The sequence below is a fragment of the Pituophis catenifer genome, unplaced genomic scaffold (assembly GCF_029215685.1).
Source record: "Pituophis catenifer annectens isolate HBS135680 unplaced genomic scaffold, rPitCat1.0.hap2 SCAF_1, whole genome shotgun sequence".
NCBI classification, from domain to species: domain Eukaryota; kingdom Metazoa; phylum Chordata; class Lepidosauria; order Squamata; family Colubridae; genus Pituophis; species Pituophis catenifer.
The window spans coordinates 51448321-51469890 of NW_027256881.1; the positions used below are offsets into that span (position 1 = coordinate 51448321).

Here is a 21570-nt window from a genome sequence, read left to right on the forward strand (position 1 = left end):
CATTCATCATTCCCATATCCTTGGTTCTCTTTCCTCTTGACCTTTGATCACTCAGAACAAACGACCAACAAACAAAATACAAGCATTTCTAATTTATTATACCATGAAATTCTAAAAAAGAAAAGGGTTGTATAGCAGAATTACCATTAATGGATTTGGATATACATGGTTACATTCCAATTCCAAGTGGAAAAGCAATTTATGAAATTTATTATAGCTACCCATCTCACAAAACAAGTGAATTTCTAATTCTTTGGATTTGCTGACGTGGTATTTATAAAGCACGTCTGCAAAGATGGGTTGAAATTCTATTGTAGCATACAACATTTAGTAATCCCTTTCTTTCCATCTAGATGTGGCATCTGTACAATGCCAATTTTAATTTACATCACAGGGCTGCTCTGAAAACATGCAGAACAACACATTTATTTGTACACTGCAACCTGTAGTTAAAAATCTCTGGGGGAATGTTTTTAGAGACTCACTTCACGGTCTGATCTCCGAGGGCATAAAGCATCAACTTCATCGAAGAATATGACACAAGGTGCTGAATTTCTTGCACGTTGGAAAACCTGACGAACAGCACGTTCACTTTCCCCCACATACTAGAAGCAGGAAGGAAAAGGAAATTTCTATGAAATTCTGTGGAATCTTATTTTTGCAATCTTATTTAATAAGAAGTTGGATTGTTTAGGTCACAGATTAATTCATGCTTAGGATTCTGCCATGACCAGATACAAAACAAGTTTTGAAATTGTACAGTTTCAACCACAATTACCACCTGCCAATTAGTGTAAATTTATGGAACTGAGACAAGATGGAATGACCAAATTCAATTTGTCAGTTCCTTCTCTAATAAATATACTAAGCAAGCCATATTTAATTAGATTTCCTTTTATTTTCTGTCTGTCTTTGACTTCTTTAGCTTGTTAGGTCTACTTTTTTCCTGTACTTTCTGTAATTCTGCTTACAAGCAGTCCTCACTTAGTGACAAGTCACTGAGGAACCATTTGAATTATGACAGACCTCCCAATGTCCAAGGCTGAGAAACACCATCCTGAGGTAATCCAATCCTGCTGCCATCCAATGTGATGCAACTCTGGTTCTCAGACCAGCCAAGTCTCAAAATGTAGGCTTTGAGATCAAAACTTTAGAACAGGGGTCAGCAACCTGTGGCTCTGATTTCCTGATTTCAAAGTTCAAACAGCTGCAACACCCACCAACACTATCCCCGTGGTGATGTGATAGCATTTTGGGCACTTAGCAACTGGCTTTATGACATTGTCAGTGTCCTGAAGTCATATGACATGATTATCAGCATTTTTTGCCAGTTTCCAATACCGTATTTTTCGGAGTATAAAACGCTCCAGACTATAAGACGCACCTACCTTTTTTGGGGAAGAAAACAAGAAAAAAAGATCTGCCTCTGCCTCTCAGCAATTTGCCTCCTTGCAGCAAGCAGTAAACAGACTGTTTCAGTTTCGTTTTCATCACAGCCTGATTAGCACAAGCAGTTGGATCAGCCTCCCGAAGATCAGCTGTTTTAGGCTGCAGGGATTGCCATAGCCTATTGCTGCCTCCGCACACCCCATTTCCCAGGTTGGCAGCGAGTGGGCGGGGCTACATTCGATGTATAAGACGCACCCAAATTTTCACCCCCTTTTTTTTGGGGGGGGGGAAGTGCATCTTATACTCCAAAAAATACAGTATTTACTTTCAGTTTCTGACAAAAAAGCACCCAAGGGGAAAAATGGGTTTGCTTACCAACCACCATCTTTGCTTAATGACCGCTGCAACAAACATTGTAAAATTGAGCATGGTTATATGGTGACCTATTTAACCTATTTAATAACTGCCAAGACTTATGAACCTGTATTTGTTCAGTGACCGTTTAAAGTTATGTTGGTGCTGAATGAACGGACTGAGCACTGGTTCCTGAAGTTATGGCCATTGCGGTCATGTGAACAAAAGTTGAGTGGTTGGTAACCAACTTGTATTTACGACCAGCTGCAGGGTCCTGTGATTACATGATTTCTATTGATGGGCTTCCCTGCATGCTTCCTACAAGCAAAATCTATAGGGAAGCTGGCAGTGACGGTCACAAGTCATTTGGATAAGTTTTTCCTCAACCTGGCCTCTCTTCACTCTCATGCACTATGCCCTCCTTCCCTTCCTTCACTCACATGCACCCCACATCCTCTTTCCTCAGCCTTTCTTTGCTCACATACACACATGTAAGCATTCTGAGCGCTCTTTTCCAGTCTTCCCGAGTTTGAGTCACACCACAGCATACACACCCTCCACTCATGCATGGCCTATGTTTCCATGTGGCAACCTACACTCTTTCCTGGGATCCTTCCACTTTCTGCTTAATGATCTGCACATCTGGAGTTACGACAACAGCTTGGATTGCCCTCATTAAGCTGTGCAGTCATGTGACCACTTAGTGATGGCAATTACAGTCCCAATGGCTGTTGTAATTTGAGGATTATTTGTACTGTAAAAGGAAATGTGTGATCAATATATATGGATGCAAGAATTATTTTTACTATATGTATATAGCTAAATTATGTAGTTCAGTCAAACAATTCTTTGTATCGGCAAAAAACCTAAAAGACAGTGGTCACTAAGCAAACTAGAAAAAAAACTCACCATATTCAATAGTTCAGGGCCTTTCACTGAAATGAAGTTCAGTCCAGATTCATTTGCTACAGCCTAGTAAAAAATAATTTAGTTACTGTATATTATGGTTGGTTGCACAGGCATCCAGATGTTTAGACCAGATGTGACATTGTTATCCACCTATTGAATTCCTTCCAAGGACCTGAGATAGGCATATGTTCTTGTTTGATGGTTTTGCAGGATATAAGCTGTTCTGAGTTTGTTGCAATGTTGCTACTTTCTCAAGTTGCTACTTTTTATTGTTTGCAATCATTCTGTGAAATCTTGCAGCAGCTAGCTAGGTGGACTACTATTTCTTCATTTCATATCATCATCTTAACATATGCCTTTTATCTAAGAAAATCCATACAATGTCAAAACTTTATACTACTACCATGATGCAACACTGGCTTTCTCAAGCAGTTTTTTAAAAAAATTTACAGTACAGAAATACAAATCCAGGAAATAAGAAACATACTCAAAATAACTGAATATCACAGTGAATGTGACTGATTTGTATAAAGACAGAAAATGCATTAGGCAAATGCAATTCTTTGATGCAGAAAAATCTATTGATAATTCTGTAAGCAGAATATATAGGCCACCTTAGTTAAATATGATGTGGCTTACAAACAAAAAGTTTTTGGTCAGTTTTTAAAATCTCAGTTTTTTTTAATCCTATAAAACACTACAGAAGAATATTCTTTTGGTCCTTATATGCATCGTTAGAATGTTCAGCCTGTGCTGTTAGATAAATCATAACAGCTGTAGTTTTTCTTCACAATTCATTAGAATATAATTATATGTTGATGACATCTTATTGCCTATTTCTGAACTTCAGAAGTACTTCAATTCTGGGCTTGATGCATTTGCTTAAGGCATTTGGGTGAGTTGTGGAATACTCCGTTTCTCAGTCTAAGTTAGAAATGACACTGACAAACAAATAATTATATATTAATCCATTAAATAATTATAATGTTCATATATGTCCTGAATTTAATTATTTAATTATTTTTATTCCACATGCTACTTTTCCAGGAATTAAATTTAATTTTCCAGGAATTAATTAAATAAAGGCATGGACAGAGGTTTCTTTAGATGTTGATAGATGCTTTGTTCTTTGGGATAAATAAATACAATCAAATTTAAGGATTGGTTTAGCAGGTTAACACTGGGGAGAAGCTTCTTAATGAACTGAGGTCCAAGATCCTAAGCGTCAGCAACCAGATGCAATCAGATTGGTGGGAAGAGTGATCCTTAAGTGTTGGAATTCTCTGAGCAAAAGAGCAGCCAAAATTACCTTCGCAAGCAGTGTTTTGCCACATCCAGGAGGACCAGCAAGCAGCACACCAGCTGGAGCTAGAAGTCCAAGGGCTCGGAATTGTTCAGGATTCTTCACAGGTGCCTGTTTAAAAAAGCACCTTACATATGTTAGTTTTCTTCTGCTATTATGATACAGGCAGTCCTCGAATTACAGTAGCCAATTGGGACCGGGATTGCTGTTGTTAAGTGATGCAGTTGAAAAGTGCAATGTCACATGATCACACCAGTTCAGTGATGACAATCCCAGCAGTCCTGGTTGATGTCATAACCGAGGACACATAGTTTGTTAAGGGGAAAGAGACAGATAGGTCAGGGAAAAAGCATGGGGGAGCAGAGGAAGGTTGGAGGAAGCTGCATACGGGTCTCAAGAGGCATTGGGAGGGCCAACGGAAGCCAAGCACAGATCTGAGGAGCCCTTGGCAGGACTAGTAAAGGCCAAACCACGGCAGGAGGGGTGCTGTGGGCAGGAAAAGAAGCATCAGGAGTGACATTTGAAATAACTTGCAAACTTCCCTGCCAGCTTCCCCATTCACTTTGCTTGTTGGAAGCTGACAGGGAAGGTTGGAAATGGTGATCATGTGACCACAAGGTTGCTGTGAATTCTGATGGCACAAAGATAGCATAGTTTCTGTGATTCATGCCCTAATTGGATTACTGCAAAAAAAGATTCTATGTGGGTTAAGTCTTGAAAATGGTTTAGAAGCTGCACCTGGTGCAGAATGTAGCTCACCAACTGTTACAAAGAAGAGCTAAATGGGACCACATATCACCACTTCTGTAAACCCTACACCAGTTATGGTGAACCTTTTCGGCACCAAGTGCTGAAAAGGGAGCACTTTGTGTGCGAAGGCCAGCTGATCATCACATGCACATACACCCCAGAAACCCAGAAGAGGAACGGAAGATGCCGCACGTGCCAGGCGAGATGGCTCCGTGTGCCACTTCGGGAACGTGTGCCATAGGTTTGCCATCATGGCCCTACACTGTCCCAATTCAATGTACTGACATTAGTAAGTACAGTATTTTTCGGATTAGCTTTTGGGAAGGAAAACAAGAAAAAAAAATCTGCCTCTGCCTCCCAGCGTCCATCCGGTATTCATGTGATCCATTCGCCACCGCTCATTCGGCGATGCCACCCATTCACTGCCGCCCGTTTGCTGGTGCCTGATCTGCACCACCCATTCGCCACCGTGGCCTGTTCACTGCTGCTGCTGCTGCGGCCTGTTCTAGAACAGCTGATCAGCTCCGCACCAAACCCCTCCCCCCTGCTGCAATATTCCCTGTATAAAATGCACAGACATTTCTACCCACTTTTTTGGGGAGGAAGTGCATTTTATACGCTGAAAAATATGGTATTTAAATGATCTTTAAAAAATTTGCTGTCCTGCTACCAACAAATCCGAGTTCAGCTTGTGGTGCCACAGCCAGGAATAGGATCTTTCTGGTGGCAACACCCCTATTATTACTATTTGGAGTGAATGACAGATTGCCCCACATTTGCTCTCTGTTTCCTTTATCTAGGAATTTGAACTGTAAACATTATTTCAGGCCAAACTGTCTTTTAGACTATCTATTACATGACTATTTTTAACCACGAACCTTTAGTATTTTTCATCAGTTCAAATTGAGCTCTTTTGGGTTACCATCCTCACCATCACCTATGCCATCATTTTTAGATGTTATTTACTTTCGTTGGATCAATATCTCCATTATACCAACCCTTGACCAAAAGTCCTCTGATACTAAATATTAAAACTAACAGGAATAATCTTCCCTTTCAAAATGGAGCAATCAGAAGCAATTTAGTTTGCTGTTAACTTTACAAATCAAAGCAGAGCTGATTTCCTTGCACATGTTTTTAGGCAAAAAAGTACTACGTGCCTTTAATTCAGAGCGGCTGGCAGACTCACATAGTTAATTTCAGAAACTGAGGATTGTCTCAAATAGAGTACATCAAGATTTGGTGAAAGCATCTGCCCATACCAGTATAGCCATGGTCAGCTCCTCCCGAACCTCTTCCAGGGCTCCAATATCTGCCCATGTCACATCAGGAACAGTGACAAAGCCTTCTCTCTTCGCAGAGGGTTGCACTAAAGAGAGAGCAACAGTGAAATCCTTCAACTCAATGCATAGCTTCTGCAGCTGAGCCTCCCCCACGGGATCTGGCTCCTTTAGCAACTGGAGCAATTTTTGCAATTCATCCTAAAGAAGGGAGATTAGAGGAGGAGGAAAATAAAATAAAAACAGATTAGACTGGGGATAAAAGACGCACACCTTTAAGTTTACCGATAAAAATCTGGAATCCAACTGCAAGGTATTTTAAAACGCCCACATTAATGTCAGCTAGTATGGCTTTTTCAAGATAATCTTTGTTTTCTTAAAAAAATTGATTTATTTATCAGATTAACAGACTGTAGGAATATTGTGAAGTTTTTTTAAAAACATAAAATACTGGTAAGTAATTGCCTTTAGTGGAATAGGAACATGTTTCTCCCTCTATTGAATAATACTCATTAATATCTTTTTAAAAGTTTTCTCAAACTTCCTTCATTCCAGTAGTGGTCACAACTAATGCACTAGATGAAGATATATCAAGGTCCTCTGCCCATTGCTGTTAACTGTACCTTGAGCAGTAGATATGAGTCCAAGAGGACCCTCAAGTTTCAAGACTACTCAGCAGAGGGACTGTGACCCCATCCTGAACTAAAGATGGAATCTCTCTGGAATCATATAGTTTATCAGTCTAGAACAGGGATGTCAAACTCAAGGCCCATGGGGCCGGCCTGGAAATATCAAAGGACTGGCCTGTGGTGCCTCTGGCGGCTAAAACAGGCTGCGTGCAGCTCCCCACACCTTGTTTTCACCCTCCATGGCCCCCTGTAGCTCTCTGCTGGCCGAAAATGGCCTGAAAAATGGCCCAAAAATGCCTGGCAGAGTGCTGCAGGAGGCCATGGAGAATGAAAATAAGGTGCAGGGGGGCTGGGTGCAGACCTCGTGCCTGGTTTCGGCTGGCAGAGTGCTGCAGGAGGAGAACTACAATGCTGATCCGGCCCTCGAAGAAATCCAGTTTGACACCCCTGGTCTAGAATTAAAGCCTACTAGGATTAGGCTTTAGCCAGTTCTTTGCCATCTACACCAAATTGAATCCAGGCCCTTGATGGCATTAGTTGCTTGGCCTGAGATTGAGATAGAACTTTGTCTATCACCAGTATGCTGATGATGATTCTCATCTTTTGTTGACAGATAATTTTCATAGAATTTATTTCATAGACTACATAATAAGTAAACTAGATAATTTCATCCACCAGTTTCATGTAGATATTCACCATGAATGGGGATAACATCAAGCCTTGTGGCATTCTATAACTGGAGCCTAGAACACACTCTCCATCATTATTTACAATGACTGAAAGTAACTTTTCAGAGAGGAGGAGAACCGTTACATTCATTGCTACCCATCCTTAAGTCAGGAGGAGGCAATCATAAATCAAGGGTGAAAACTATGGCGACTTTACGATTGTGGACTCCCATGCTGGCTCAGGAATTCTGGGAGTTGAAGTCCATTGGTCATAACGTTGCCATAGCTGTCCATCACTGCCTAATATGATCAATGGTATTGAAAGCTACAGAGAAATGAAGTATTATTAAAAGGGTCACATTCCTATTTCATAGCGCCTCTCGCTATATTCTTCAGACTAGAACTATAGACAGACAGACAGATGCTTTCAAGTCAGTGTTGAGTCCTGGCAACCGTCTGGACTAGTCACTGCAGTTTTCTTGGTTAAGATTTTGGAAATAGTTTGCCATTGTCTCCTTCCTAGGGCTGAGAGAGAGTGACTAGCTCAAGGTCATTGAGGTGGCTTTGGACCTAACTTTCCATTTTCTGGCCTGATACCTTAACTTCTACACTAAACTGGTTGAAATGCTATATTTAATTATACATTTTTATTTTCCTTTTTTAAATATATCTGCAGTTAATATATACGATTTTCTTCTAGGAAAATCCCCTTTTATATACCCAAACATGGACCAAATGGATACAATAAGCTACATGTGAAATATATACTTTAGTAGGAAGATCTGGTTCTTCAGCATCTTTTTTCACATTTTCTTTTGTTCTCTTTTGCATGTCTTGTCCAAGTGTTACTTCTTCATTTTTTGTAACTTCCCATTTCTTCCCATTTAGCTTAACAAGAACTCTGTTAACTGTGCACATCGCTGCCTCACGGCAAAGGGCCAAAAGATCAGCACCAACGTAGCCTGGCGTCATATGAGCCAAATGTCCAAAATCAAAAGGTTCTTGAAGTCGAAGCTTTCGACACAATGTCTTCAGAATTCTGGTGAAAAGAAAATGAAGATGATTTTGCAGCTGAACTTACATCCCAAAATATTTAGTTAATTAAATGTAATATTGTTTTAATAATTTATTCTTATCACCTTCCAAAAGATAGAACTTGATGAAACCATTTCTGTTTAGCCCACCCCCCCTCCAAACAGCATAATCAGTGAAAAGATTAAGATATGGAGTGTTTAAATATTAGATATATTTCCACTTCTATGCTGAGGCAATATTTACAAACATGAGAAGCATTTAAATATCTATGCTGAAACAATTCTGACTACTGGTAGTCCTCAACCTGTGACCAGAATTGAGCCCAAATTTTCCGTTGCTAAGCAAGGCAGTGGTTAAGTGAGCTTTGTCCCCATTTTACGACTTTTGCAATAGTTGTTAAGTGAATCTGACTTCCTCCACTGACTTTGGTTATTGGAAGCCATTTGGGAAGGCTACAAAAGGTGATCACATGACCCCGATACACTGTAACTGACATAAATACACGGCAGTTGCCAAGTGCCCGAATTTTGTTCACATGACCATTGGGATGCTGCAACGGGTGTGAAAACTGTTCCTAGGCCCCTTTTTTCAGTGCTGTGGTAACTTCAAACAGACACTAAACAAATGGTGGTAAGTCGATGACTATCTGTATATGACAGCCAATAAATAAAACTTCATCTCCTTCAAATTTATTTTTATTACTTGCTGAGATAACCAGGCTTATCATGCAGTCACTTTTATTGATACTTCAATAAATTCTGACTGATAATCAGAATTGAGTGCCTTCCTCTTGTGAAAAAAACCTATTAGTAATCAAATGCTCGTGTCAACTATGCTCAAGATGAAATGTGCTACCTATTCTTTAAGATGACAGATATGGAAACTTCATCTCCCAATCAGGCAATAAAAAGCTTTTCCCCCCAAACATTATTGCAACTACTGGATGGCAAAAGAACACACTCTGGGAAGGAGAGGGCCTGGTGGCTCAGCAGACTGATAGCGTTGTGATTAACACCAGCTGTCTGCAATTACTGTAAGTGCGAATCTCACCAGGCTCAAGGTTGACTCAGCCTTCCATCCATTCTAAGGTAGGTAAATTGAGGACCCAGTTTGTGGGGGCAATAAGCTGACTTTGTATAAATATACAAAAGAATGAAGAATGAAGTTCAAATCTTTTCACTTTTTGGAATATAAAAGAAATACATTTTTGAGAGAGATAAAGGAACCCACATAAGCCTGCCTAATGTAAATAAAATCTTTCATTTTCTATTGCTGTTCTGTCTGTCAATTTATTGAAGATTTTGCGGCTGGCTAGGCAAATGCCAATTATGACTTTCAAATCTACTGTATATAACAGGCAGCAACATAGTTTTCATGAGCTTTTAATACTGCAACAGTATTTACTACTCAAGCAGTAGTTAAGTCCTCTAATCTTCCCTTGTTAAAAATCTATCCAAGAGAATCTTAGGACTTCAAATTAGTTTATAAAATAAAAAGAAGGCTGACAGACTTTTCTCTTGCTGCTTCATCTGGAATCCCCAAACAAATTTCTCGGTCAAATCTTCCTGCACGTCTCAGGGCTGGGTCCAGTGAATCTGGCCTGTTGGTTGCTCCAATGACAAGGACCTGAGCTGCAGTGGGCAACGTATTCAAGTCTGAAAGAGGAAGCAAAGAAGCGAACAGCTATTAATGAAGCAGCTGATGTTGTGTTACCAAAACTATAGTAATAGCAAAACTATTCACATGGCACCCAAGAGGATAGACATTTTAATATGTATGCTCATTCTGAGTAATGCATGTACTATTGCTCTCTGATATGTAAAAATAGATAAACATAGTGTTGGACACTATAGTGTTGGACAAAATTTAAAATACACAGAGACATTCTCTGTCTCTTGACAGAATTCAATCTAACAAAGCGTGCCTGCATATGGGACCTTGGCCTCAAGGACCTTGATCTGAATGGACAGTGCAAATAATGGTTCAGGGTTTTTTTCTATTTTATTCAAGCTTTTGGTAACACCCGGAAACAGTTTTATTGCTAGCTAAGCTTTGCAAATATGATTTACAGCGAGTTAATTGTTTAATATTCCGCTCTAAATGCCGCCTCCCTCCCCCTCTACCAACAAGCTAGTGTTTTAACAACTTTCAGCCTCAGAGCAATTCTAAGCATGTATTTGCAGATTATAATGCAAGCTTAATATTTGCGTGCACCATTCTATGTATATTCCTCTCTAGGTTCCAATTCTAGAGATAGGGAAGGCCTTGATGGCAATTCTGTCTCTTGGTTTTGCCTGGCAAATTATTTTCTGCCAGCTTTTCCTTGATAAGACAAAGCTTTGATCCCTCATCATCTGCCAACCACATCAAGCCATCTGGTTTATAATCACTTCCTTCCCACACTTCTTCTTGCTGGGGTTCAAATCTCTAAGATCTAAGCCTAAAAATATTTTTTTTAAAAAAATCACCTTGTGGCAAGATGGGCAGAAAATAAATAAATAAAACTGCCGAAAATCACACTATTGAAAATTGCCAGTTCTGCTATCATTTTAATGGCTCATTTTTGAGGTGCTTTGCGAATTACAATAGGTCGGGGGCTGGATATGGTTGTGACTTGATGAATCCTGTGTTAATATAGGACTGCAAATAAATACCCGCGAAATATTTTGTTTAATTATTAACATTCAAAATCTTCATAAATATCATTCATTCAAATACATTTCTTTAAAATTTCCCAGCATTTTTCTGGAACTGCAAGGTCTGCTTCTTTTGACTCATCCAAGCGCTGATCCATTGGCTATGACAGGAATTGGCCATCCAGCTTCTTGCCTGAACCTGATGTTTTAGACTGAGCAGGAGTTAACTAGCCCAAAGTCACCCAGCCAACATCCATGGCTAAAATGGAACTAGAACTCACAATCCTCTGGTTTTTAGCCTGCTGTCTTAACCACTAGACCAAACTGACTCTCTTATTTGTTTAAATGTATGTATGATGTTGCAAAAAGCTTGAAGCACAAGCAGTAAAGAAACAGAAGGAACAGATCAGAAAAGTCAGTATCTATATTTATTGTTGACTGGAAATGCCTTATGTTTGAATAAAAAAGAAAAACTGAACTTTTGATGTATGGTTTTGATGATTAGACAGGATAGATTATAGGAGCAAAAGAGTTTTGTTGTAACCATAAAGCAAGAGGTAAATTTATGTTTGTACTTAGAATTTCCGCTTTTGAGATGGTGCTACAGGTATGTCTCTTGCTTCTCTTCTGATTAAAGGAAATAAAAATTCTCATCTCCTTGGATAAAGACTTTGATCATTGGGTAATTAATTTTTTATGATATATTATCTTGTTTTTAACAATCTATTGGCATGGCAGCTAGACTCAGTTAACTTAATTCCAACTGCGTCACTATCTGCTGAGCCGGAAAAGATGGCAGAGGAGGATTCTTTTACTAACTTGTTAAAAGAGATCCTGACTCAAGTACAAGTCTTGAAGAAATGAAGAAGCTTCTTGAATGAGAAGCAAAAGGTTTTCAAGGGAAAAAAACTCAAGAAACGCCAGTTGCCTTTTGAAACAGCACCTTTGGGACAACCATGACCTAGATGATTGAGAATCTCCATAGACATCTTGAAGCTGATCCAAAAAGAGCTGGCTCAGCTTAAGAATTATTTAAGAAAATATGACTAAATAGTAAGACCGATTATAAGCTCACAAGACCATAACTCAAACCAGCCATATTATTTTGGATAAACAAATTATTTACTTAGCATCAAAACTGAGGAGAAACGATTACATATTATTAGTATTGAAAATCCCCCTAATCAATCAAACCTGGCTACATTTATGGATGATTATTTTCAGAAAGGTTCTCTTTTGGGGAATGGATCTTCCAGTCAAGATTGAACGTGTGCTTAAAATTCCTCTAAAGAGGTGAAAACTGGAATTAATTCCAACACCATTACCATGCAATTCCTTCAAGTTAGTAGAAGATATGAGATTTTACATATATCTTACCAGGAAACAATAAAATCTCCACTGACATGGAATTCTAGAGAAATTAAGATATCAATCTATTCCAATTCCAGTAAGGAAGTATCAGATAAAAGAAGATTGTTCATAAAAGCCAGGAGTCTCACCAGATCAGCATAACTACAATATTTTATGAGCTTCCCAGCAATGTTCTGTAACAATCAGACTCAGTGTTGATAATCTTGTGAATGCAGAAGCCTTTATCTTATTGTTGAAATCAGTTGATGGATAAGTTTAATTGTATCCCAATCAAGAATCATAGAAATGATTAAGGGAGAAATTTGATCGGGAGGGGGGGAGAAGCCTTTTTTTTCTTTTCTTTGTATTTTTACCAACTTTACGATAATGAGTCTGGGCATTTTGCCAATTTAGGTCTAACTAAATACTTGAATCTGTTTTGTATATTTACTTGTAATAAGAAAGTTGAATTACAGAGGTATTTCAACAAGAAATCATTAAGTTCCTTCTATTTCTTTGGGTATTTAGGGTACTTTTCCATTTTTATAAGAATATTACTAGTTTGATATTTCTTGCGCTATTAGCTTTCTCTGTGATTTCTCCCTCCCCCACCACATTCTTTATATTAGTTTGTATTTGTTTTTTTAGCTTTTTTAAAAAGTATTCTTTTCCTTATAATACATAAACAGTTGTAAGGAATGAGTACAGATGAATAGCATAAATGCACAAATATTTGCTTTTGTGTTGGATAAACAAACTACATTTTGTCATGCGAAAGTTTCCAATGCAATACATTAATTTTTAAGGTGCTACCAAACCTTTGTAACATTTGGACACGCTGAGGCAGAACAATAGGCTGTGAAACAAAGCAGTAAGCAAATGCCCCTCAGAATGCGTTGCTACTCAAAGACATCTGAAACTCAGAAATCTATGAATGATATTCTGCCAAATGTCCCAAAGGTCCTTTTTCAAGAGGCAACTGGACTTTCTGGCTTTTCTTTGAAGATATTTCACTTCTCATCCAAGAAGCTTCCTCAGCTCTGACTGGATGGTGGAAAATGGAAGGATTTATACTCCTTGCAGACAACTGGTCATTTGTATTCTTTTAGGGAGTTATTAAGGCCACCTGGAAGTTTATCTGTGTCATCAGGATCACCTGAGTGGTGCAAATGGGTGCGGAGCTTTCTTGGAACTGTTACATTGGGTAAACAAAACAACCACTTCATAAATGCATGGTACAACATAGGAGAACAAATCCATCAAGACTGGATTCAGCAGTCCATCTGCATTTAAAAGACAAAGGCCATTCTTTTGTAGACAGAAAACTCCACATTTTGGACAGAGAGGACCGCTGGTTTGAAAGAGCGGTCAAAGAGGCCATCTATGTCAAAATTGAACAGCCCTCTCTCAACAGAGGAGGAGGGATACAACATCATCTATCTCCAATCTACAACACAGTCTTTTCAGCAGTTCCAAGAAGGTTCCACACCCATTTGCACCACTCAGGTGACCCTGATGACACAGATAAACCTCCAGATGGCCATAACGACTTGCTAAAAGAATGGAAATGACCAGCTGTCTGCAAGGAATATAATCCTCCCATTCTCCACCATCCATTCAGAGCTGAAGAAGCTTCTTGGATGAGAAGCGAAATGTCTTCAAAGAAAAACCAGAAAGTCTCTTGGAAAAAAAACACCTTTGGGACAACCATAACCTGGATGACTGAGAATCTCCATAGACATTCTGGCAAAATGTTGAAATGGAAATGTCAATTAAAAGCAGATTAATCTAAGAGGAGCATACATATTTTCAAAATAAAATAAAACTTGACTGAAGTTAAAAAAAATAACAATTTACTTTAAAGAATTAAAATACAGACCATCCATGCAAGTCAGTAACTGGGATACAATTCTCCGCTCCATGTCCTTTGAAGCTATTTCTCTTTTTGGTGTGATAGCATCAATTTCATCTATGAAAAGGATGCATGGTGCATTGGTCTAGAAATATAAGACAAATACTCCATCAGTACAAGCCCAGAAATTATATAAATTGAAGCATGCTATGGTTTTCATTTTATAATTTTAAAATATACATTCACTGAGACATTGACATTTAGAATCTGAACTAAGATTTTTACTGTGTATTGGATATTAAACCTTAATTATTTCCCCATGCTAGAGAAAGAGATCTGCATAATGTTTCTATGTTATACCTATTTGAGGTGTGTGGAAAGTGGGATTCTGCACATGAAAGAGACTATATTACTGTGCTCCTTTCTTTCTTCTGCCATTCTTACCCTATCCTATCTCATACCAGGCTACCCTAAATCCTTCTTTATACTTAATGTTTATCAAATCATTGAGTAAGTAGTTTTGCCATGAGCAGCGAACAATTAAGAATAAGAATAATTTTATTTCTATACCGCCCTTCTCCCGAAGGACTCAGGACGGTGCACAGCCTATTAAAAGCACAAGACAAACATCAATTAAAATAATTTAAAATTATTAAATAATTCAAATTTCAATAATTTGAAAACAAGATGAAATATTTGAAATAATGGAGTAAGCAATTACTTGTTTGACAAAAATGCTTGACATCTATCAATTATTTAGCAGTCTAGCACAGTTAAAATATGAATCTCTCCAATCTTTGGAAAACACTTTTCTGTATTTTTGTCCTATTACTTTACAATATGCTATACTGTAACATACTGTAAAATATTTCCTGTACCAGTGATGGCTAACCTTTTTGCCATCGTGTGCCAGGAAAGAGGGGGTGGGGTGGGGGAGGGTCACGCATGTGCGTGCCCACACCGATAATTCTATGCGCCCTGCCCTGCGCATGCAACCCCCCTCTCCCCCCACTCCTGGCACGCGATGGCCTGGTAGGCCCGTTTTTCTTTCTTACCTGGTTCCAGATCCTCTCTATTTATCTGGGAAGGGCAAAAACAGCCTTTCTCACTTCCTCGGAGGCCCTCCAAAGGCCTGCGAGGGAGTGAGAAAGGCCCATTTCCCAACTCCCAACCTCTCTAGGAGTCTCTGGAGGTTGGGGACAGCAAAAAAGTCACTTCCTGTCCCACCGGGAGTTGGGAAATGAGCCGTTTCAGGCCTTTGGAGGGCCTCCGAGGGAGTGAGAAAGGCTGTTTTCGCCCTTCGCAGATGCATAGAGAGGATCTGGAGCCAGATAAGAAAGAAAAACAGGCCTTCCCCATGCACCCCCTCAGGCCCTCCGGAGACAGGAAACAGCCTAATTCTGGTGGGCCCAGAAGGCCCGAAAATCAGCTGGCCGGCGCACGCATGCATGCCAGAGCTGAGCTGGTGTGCCACTGATATGGCTACGCGTGCCACCTGTGGCACACATGCCATAGGTTCGCCATCATGGTCCTATATTATACAGTATGTCATGTATACTTTACTTTGTATACATGACATAATATTATGAAACATATTCTCAACTGTGCAACAACTGTGCCACCTAGCTAGCCTGATCAAGAGTAAATCTTCTGTAGGAAAGGACCTATAGGTTACGTACAGGTTTACTAACTACAATATATATATATATTTCACCAATAAACATAATTACTTATAAAGAAAGACAAGAACTTTTTATATATTTGTTAAGTGACATAGAGATGGTTATCAAAAATAGTTTTCTTAAATGAACACAATACTGGATGGTTAACTGCCTAATGGTTTGACTATCCTGCTCCCAAATGGAATAAAATAGGTTCAATCTTGGATCTCCTTTGTTGACCCAAAAAGAAAAAAAGAAAGAAAAGGAAAAAAAAGATGGAAATCCACAAAAAACCAAAAATACCATTTTGGTTAAAGAAAAAGGAAAAGAAAAAAGTGACAAAAGGAAATGCCATATTTCAGCTTCTCCCAAGTAGTTGGACTGAAACTCTTATTCCAGCCAACAGAACTATAAAGATATGACATAATGACATACAAGACACATGTGACACAGTGGTTAGAATGCAGTGCTGTAGGCTACTTCTGCTGATCACTGGCTGCCAGCAGTTTGGCAGTTTGGGTTTCACCGGCTCAAGGTTGACTCAGCCTCCCATCCTTCCGAGGTGGGCAAAATGAGGACCCAGAGTGTTGGGGGCAATATGCTGATTCTGTAAACCGCTTAGAGAGGGCTGTAAAGCACTGTGAAGTAGTATATAAGTCTAAGTGCTAGTGCTAAGTGCTATATGAGTTGTCGCTTAACACACATCTGAAGCATCAGGTGCAGAAAAGTCTGTGTGTAGACAGACCCAATTCACTAGGCATTTATTATATTTTTGCATTTATCCAATAAAAATGTTCTCTGGGAGGATTACACAATGTGTAAAAAAAATATGACTCATGTCTACAGAACAGCAAGCTGAATGAAATGAAATAGTTAGTGACTATTTAAAAAATTTAAATAATTTAATTTTAAAAAAATTAAAAACTGAAATCCAAAACTGTGTGACCAACCATCAAGTTACAGCCATTGGGTAATGACAGGTATTCTGAACCTAGTTTTATGCTGAAGTTAAAAATAATGATAACACATTTCTGCAGTTATATCCTGATTTGAGGAGGATTCACTACTCAAGGAACAAAAAAGTGAAATAGGGAAGGAATAAAAATAAGTTAGAATCTTATGCCAGTGATGATGTAATATTAAATCTTGCTTAGTAATTTCTTCTCTCATATTTATATTTGGCCATGCTCATAATGAAGATGCCAGAAGAGGGATGAAGTAATAAAATACTTTTTTTAAGGGTCTTACCACAGCTTGATCAAAGAGCTCCCTTAATTTCTGTTCAGAATCACCAGACACTCCAGATACAATCTCAGTTGCAGCCACTTTGAGTATTGGTAATTCAAGTTCCTAGAATAAAAAGAAAAGAAGAAAACAAACAGATTTAATCTAAGGAACAACATTTAGCAAGATTTGGATTAAACAGAGGAAAAATGAATAGTGGGAAAAAAGGGATCGGGGCTCACATTCTGTTCCAGCAGGTAATGATAAAAAAGGCAACTGCCTTGCAGTTATCCTGCAAGTACTGCTTTGTTTAATAAGATACCACAGTCAAGGAAAATACCCTGAGAAGAGCCCTCAGATTGCAACCTTGTGACTTTCTAGAGGGCCTGAACATGCAGGGAAGAAGACAGAATTTGTTCCTGGAAGAAGCAGCATTTTAAGAAGACAAACATGTCTGAAGTTTAACATTTTCAATAATGAACAGTTTAGCAGGAAAAGTAATTGTTCTAACAACCTCACCCCGGCAATTGCTTGTGCTAGTAATGTCTTCCCACACCCCGGTGGTCCGTGCAAAAGAAATCCTCGAGGAGGAACAGCTCCTAAATGAGTGTAGACTTCAGGATGACGGATATGTATCAGCATCTTACATATTTCCTACAATAAAAATGGCAATGTTGAAGTAAAATTAATTTGACCGCTATCATTTGCTGCTCTGCTTTTAGATTCCAAATCAGGATATAGGGAAATAGTTACAGGGATTTGTTGATTATGCTGGATATCCTGTGTCGTTGTCAATGGCCTTTTAATCTCAACTTCTGTCCCTATTTTGCCTAAGGGTAAGTTGCAAGACAGCTGTAGCGCTAATGATTCTGGAGAGAATGTGGAATTCAGCCCTAGCAATTAACATTGCAGCGTGAAGACGAATTGGGTTAATGAAGGAATGTTTGTAGTTTTACTGAAGAGATGCTTAACTGCTACAAGTGGTTTTTTTTTTTCCTTTTAACAACCTTGTAAACCCTTGCATCAGGGTGGAGTCAGGGTGACTGAATGGAGCCCTTCCTGATGCCTATGCGGAGCTCACAGCATATACTTTCTCTCTGCTGCTACCTTGGACTGAATTCATTGGTTTCTGATTGCGAGGTGAGAGCGCCACCTCTAGGCCACCATGCCACTCTTAACTGCTACAAGTATATTTATCTCTATTGATGAAGGCAGGCGCATTCAGAGAGAGAAACACTGAATATCTTCTCTTATTCATGAACTCAGTAACACATATTTTGCTTTGTAAATTGGACTTGAGCGTTTCGCTCAACAAAGTTAACCTATTTTACTTTTTTCAAATAATCATACCATTTATACATGAATGAAGCCTGACAAAGTAATTTCAGCGAAAGTAATAAGCAGACACGGGTGCTTTCACCAGAGTTGTTGTTATAGCAAAACTGTAATCCTAAAACCTGCCTACAATTTCTTAAAAACTGTAACTTTCATTTTGAAATTTAGCAGGTTTCTAGTCCTTAAGGCTACAAAAGATGTGCTTGAAATTTATCATTTATGAATGATATATAATGCAGTATCAAGAAATATGTCAAATTAAGGAGTAAATGTTTCAATGCCCCTTCCAATTGGTAAAGACAGGAATATGCAACTAAGCAGGCTTGTTAAGACAACTGGATTTCATTTAACAAAGAATTGTAATTGCTTTCCAACATAGCATATTCAGCACTCATCATTTTAAATTAGATTTATGATTTACGCCTTCTATACTTCACCGTGTTTCAGCTGAAAATTTTTAAAAAGAGATAAGTTAAATCTAACCTTCAAAATCTCATCGTTGCCTCCTATATCCTCAAATGCCACTGAGGAAGTTTGCAGCACTATTTCTCTTGATTTAACTGCAGAAAAACCAGAAAATATTAGAAGACCAATTGCAGCTGATTGGTTGTTTTAAACAGAAGGAAAACAGACACAAACTTCATAAAGAACAAATTTTATAATAACAAAGTGAAATATCCCTTTACATTTTCCCATATAGGTACAAACAGGCCACCTCTTACCTTTCTGCTGCTTCAAAACTGATTCTATTTCTTCATCTACATTAGGGAATTCAACTTTTCTCCTTTTATATTTTTTGTTCTTTGACTTCTTTCTTGCAGTTTCCAAAATAGAAACATTTTCTGCATTCTACATCACAAAGAAAAGTTTCTTAATATACTTTATCCAGCAAGTTACAATGCAAAGGCTAGGCAATATAATGGGCTTTTAAACGAAGATACAAGGAGCTTCTGCTGCTGCCCTAGCACTTCCAACACTTTTTATGGCATGCTTCCCCCTCCTTTTATTCATTTTACTTTTTAAAATATAGATACCTTTAAATGTCTGCCTAAATAGCTCACATTATGTGATAACCATAGTTAAAAATATCTGATAATCCATTTTTAGATAAAATGGCCTCTCAGACTATTATTTTTTGGACTGAGTCAGTTTCTTAAAATGAAGCCAAATTTAAAAATCTTGTAAAACTTAAAAACCAAATTTCATTTCTTTCAGAAAGCTTCCAAGCCATTTTCTTTAACTTGAGCTTTTGTTATGTATGTGAATTATTAGATCCTGGTGCTACTGATGCTTCAGTAGTTTTACATCTATTGGAGGAATTAATTGTATCTCCAAAGCCAACATTCCATTGTTATGAGAAACTGAAATAATGTAGTAACATTAGTATATTTAGATGAACAGATCTGAACACTGTGTTTTTGTAAATCAGTGGAACATAACTTTAAAGAATCAGTCTCCTTTGATATTATAAAATTAACACACAGAAAATTTTATGAATCTAAGAGCACAGAAAATATTTAGTAAGGATCACTTATTAAATGACATCATTTAGCTGATGGATACAATCCATGAGCTAGAAATTAAATAGATTGGATTTATCCTAATTCTCACATTTTGAGCTAAAACCCAAAATATTAGAAATAGAATAATAGAGTTGGAAGGGACCTTGGAGGTTCTAGTCCAACCCCCTGCTTAGGCAGGAAATCCTACACCACTTCAGACAAATGGTTATCCAACCTCTTCTTAAAAACTTCCAGAGTTGGAGCATTCACAACTTCTTGAGGCAAATTCCACTGATTAATTATTCTAACTGTCAGGAAATTTCTCCTTAGTTCTAAGTTGCTTCTCTCCTTGGTTAATTTCCACTCATTGCTTCTTTACTAATATAGTTGTAGCAGGGGTGAAATGCTCCAGGTTCGGACCGGACCGGATCGCCCGATCCGGTAGCGATGGAGGCGGATGGTTCGGAGAACCGGTAGCAAAAATCCCTGCCCCCCCCCATTGCCCAGCTGAACCACGCAATCATCAGAGGCTTTTTTTTATTTTTAAAAGCATTTTTTCTACAACCTTTTGACCAAAAAAATGCTTTTAAAAGTTTTTTTAAAAAACCCTCTGATGATCACGCGGCTCAGCTGGGATCATCAGAGGCTTTTAAAAGCATTTTTTCTACAACCTCTTCGGCCGAAGAGGTTATAGAAAAAATGTTTTTAAAAGGAAAAAAAGCCTCGCCGATCAGGCAAGTCAGCCGGGATCATCAGAGGCTTTAAAAAAAAAGCCTCTGCTGATCAGGCAAGTCAGCTGTGATCGTGAGAGTCTTTAAAAGCATTTTTTAAACATTTTTTACATTTTACATACATTTTACATTTCACCACTGAGTTGTAGAGCATTTGTTTCATATTAAGCATATTTTTCTGACTATTATCACCAATATCCAAATTTATTAAGATATCAAGAATTATGATGATCATCCTGAGATGATGCTGGTGAAAAAAAGAACATTGGAAAGATACATTTTCATTTTATTTCACCACTAGATTCTTGATGTGTGTGTTTTAACATACATATTGACCTTTTTTTGACACAAGGGAAACAAAGGATTTACAAGCAATTTCATCAAATGTTATTAAGCTTTGTATCCCTCTCTATATTTTAATTTTAATGTTACAATGCCATGTTTTAAATATATTAGTCTATAAGTAAATCAATATTTTTTCATATTCTTCTCTTTATTTCTATATTACCAAAGTGTTTTTTAAAAGTTATTGTTGGTCTTGAGGGTTTTTTTGGCATAATGAGAAAGGGCACAGAGAAATTAAGAAAAATACCTCAGCTTTCTGTTTAGTGTTATCACATTCTTCTTCTGCACAAAGATCAATAAAAAAGTTTTTCTCCTTTGGGCCTGGAGTCGTATCAATAAACCATCCACCTTCTGAAATTTTGGTCACTGATGGAGCTTGAGAAGAAAGAGTATCTGATCCAGGCACTGTTTGTGAAGTAGTGGTAGACATAATTAAATCATTTTTAGGAGATGAAGGTAAAGAATCTGGATTTCCTTTCCGATATAAGGTTAACAAAGAGGTATTCATGTGATTTGAATTCTGAAAGAGAAATTATGGACAGATGTCAACAGGAGACTGACTTTTTCAAATGTAAATATCCTCAAAATCATGTTGAACATAAACAGAATATGAATTA

The 21570-nt window shown here is 38.1% G+C and overlaps 1 protein-coding gene across 2 annotated transcripts in view; it reads right to left on the reverse strand.

Annotated features, from left to right (window-relative positions):
• The window catches only part of NVL (nuclear VCP like), a 59900-nt gene that overhangs the window by 32710 nt on the left and 5620 nt on the right, over positions 1–21570 (reverse strand). For both annotated transcript variants that reach the window (XM_070949398.1, XM_070949388.1), the window contains exons 6-17: positions 21201–21473; positions 19098–19224; positions 18859–18935; positions 17560–17694; positions 17065–17166; positions 14183–14300; positions 9828–9972; positions 8051–8321; positions 5968–6186; positions 3962–4066; positions 2653–2715; positions 486–605 (exon numbers count right to left, since the gene is read on the reverse strand). In XM_070949398.1, the coding sequence (XP_070805499.1) occupies positions 486–605; positions 2653–2715; positions 3962–4066; positions 5968–6186; positions 8051–8321; positions 9828–9972; positions 14183–14300; positions 17065–17166; positions 17560–17694; positions 18859–18935; positions 19098–19224; positions 21201–21473 (1755 nt within the window). The remainder of the gene's footprint in view (positions 1–485; positions 606–2652; positions 2716–3961; positions 4067–5967; positions 6187–8050; positions 8322–9827; positions 9973–14182; positions 14301–17064; positions 17167–17559; positions 17695–18858; positions 18936–19097; positions 19225–21200; positions 21474–21570) is intronic.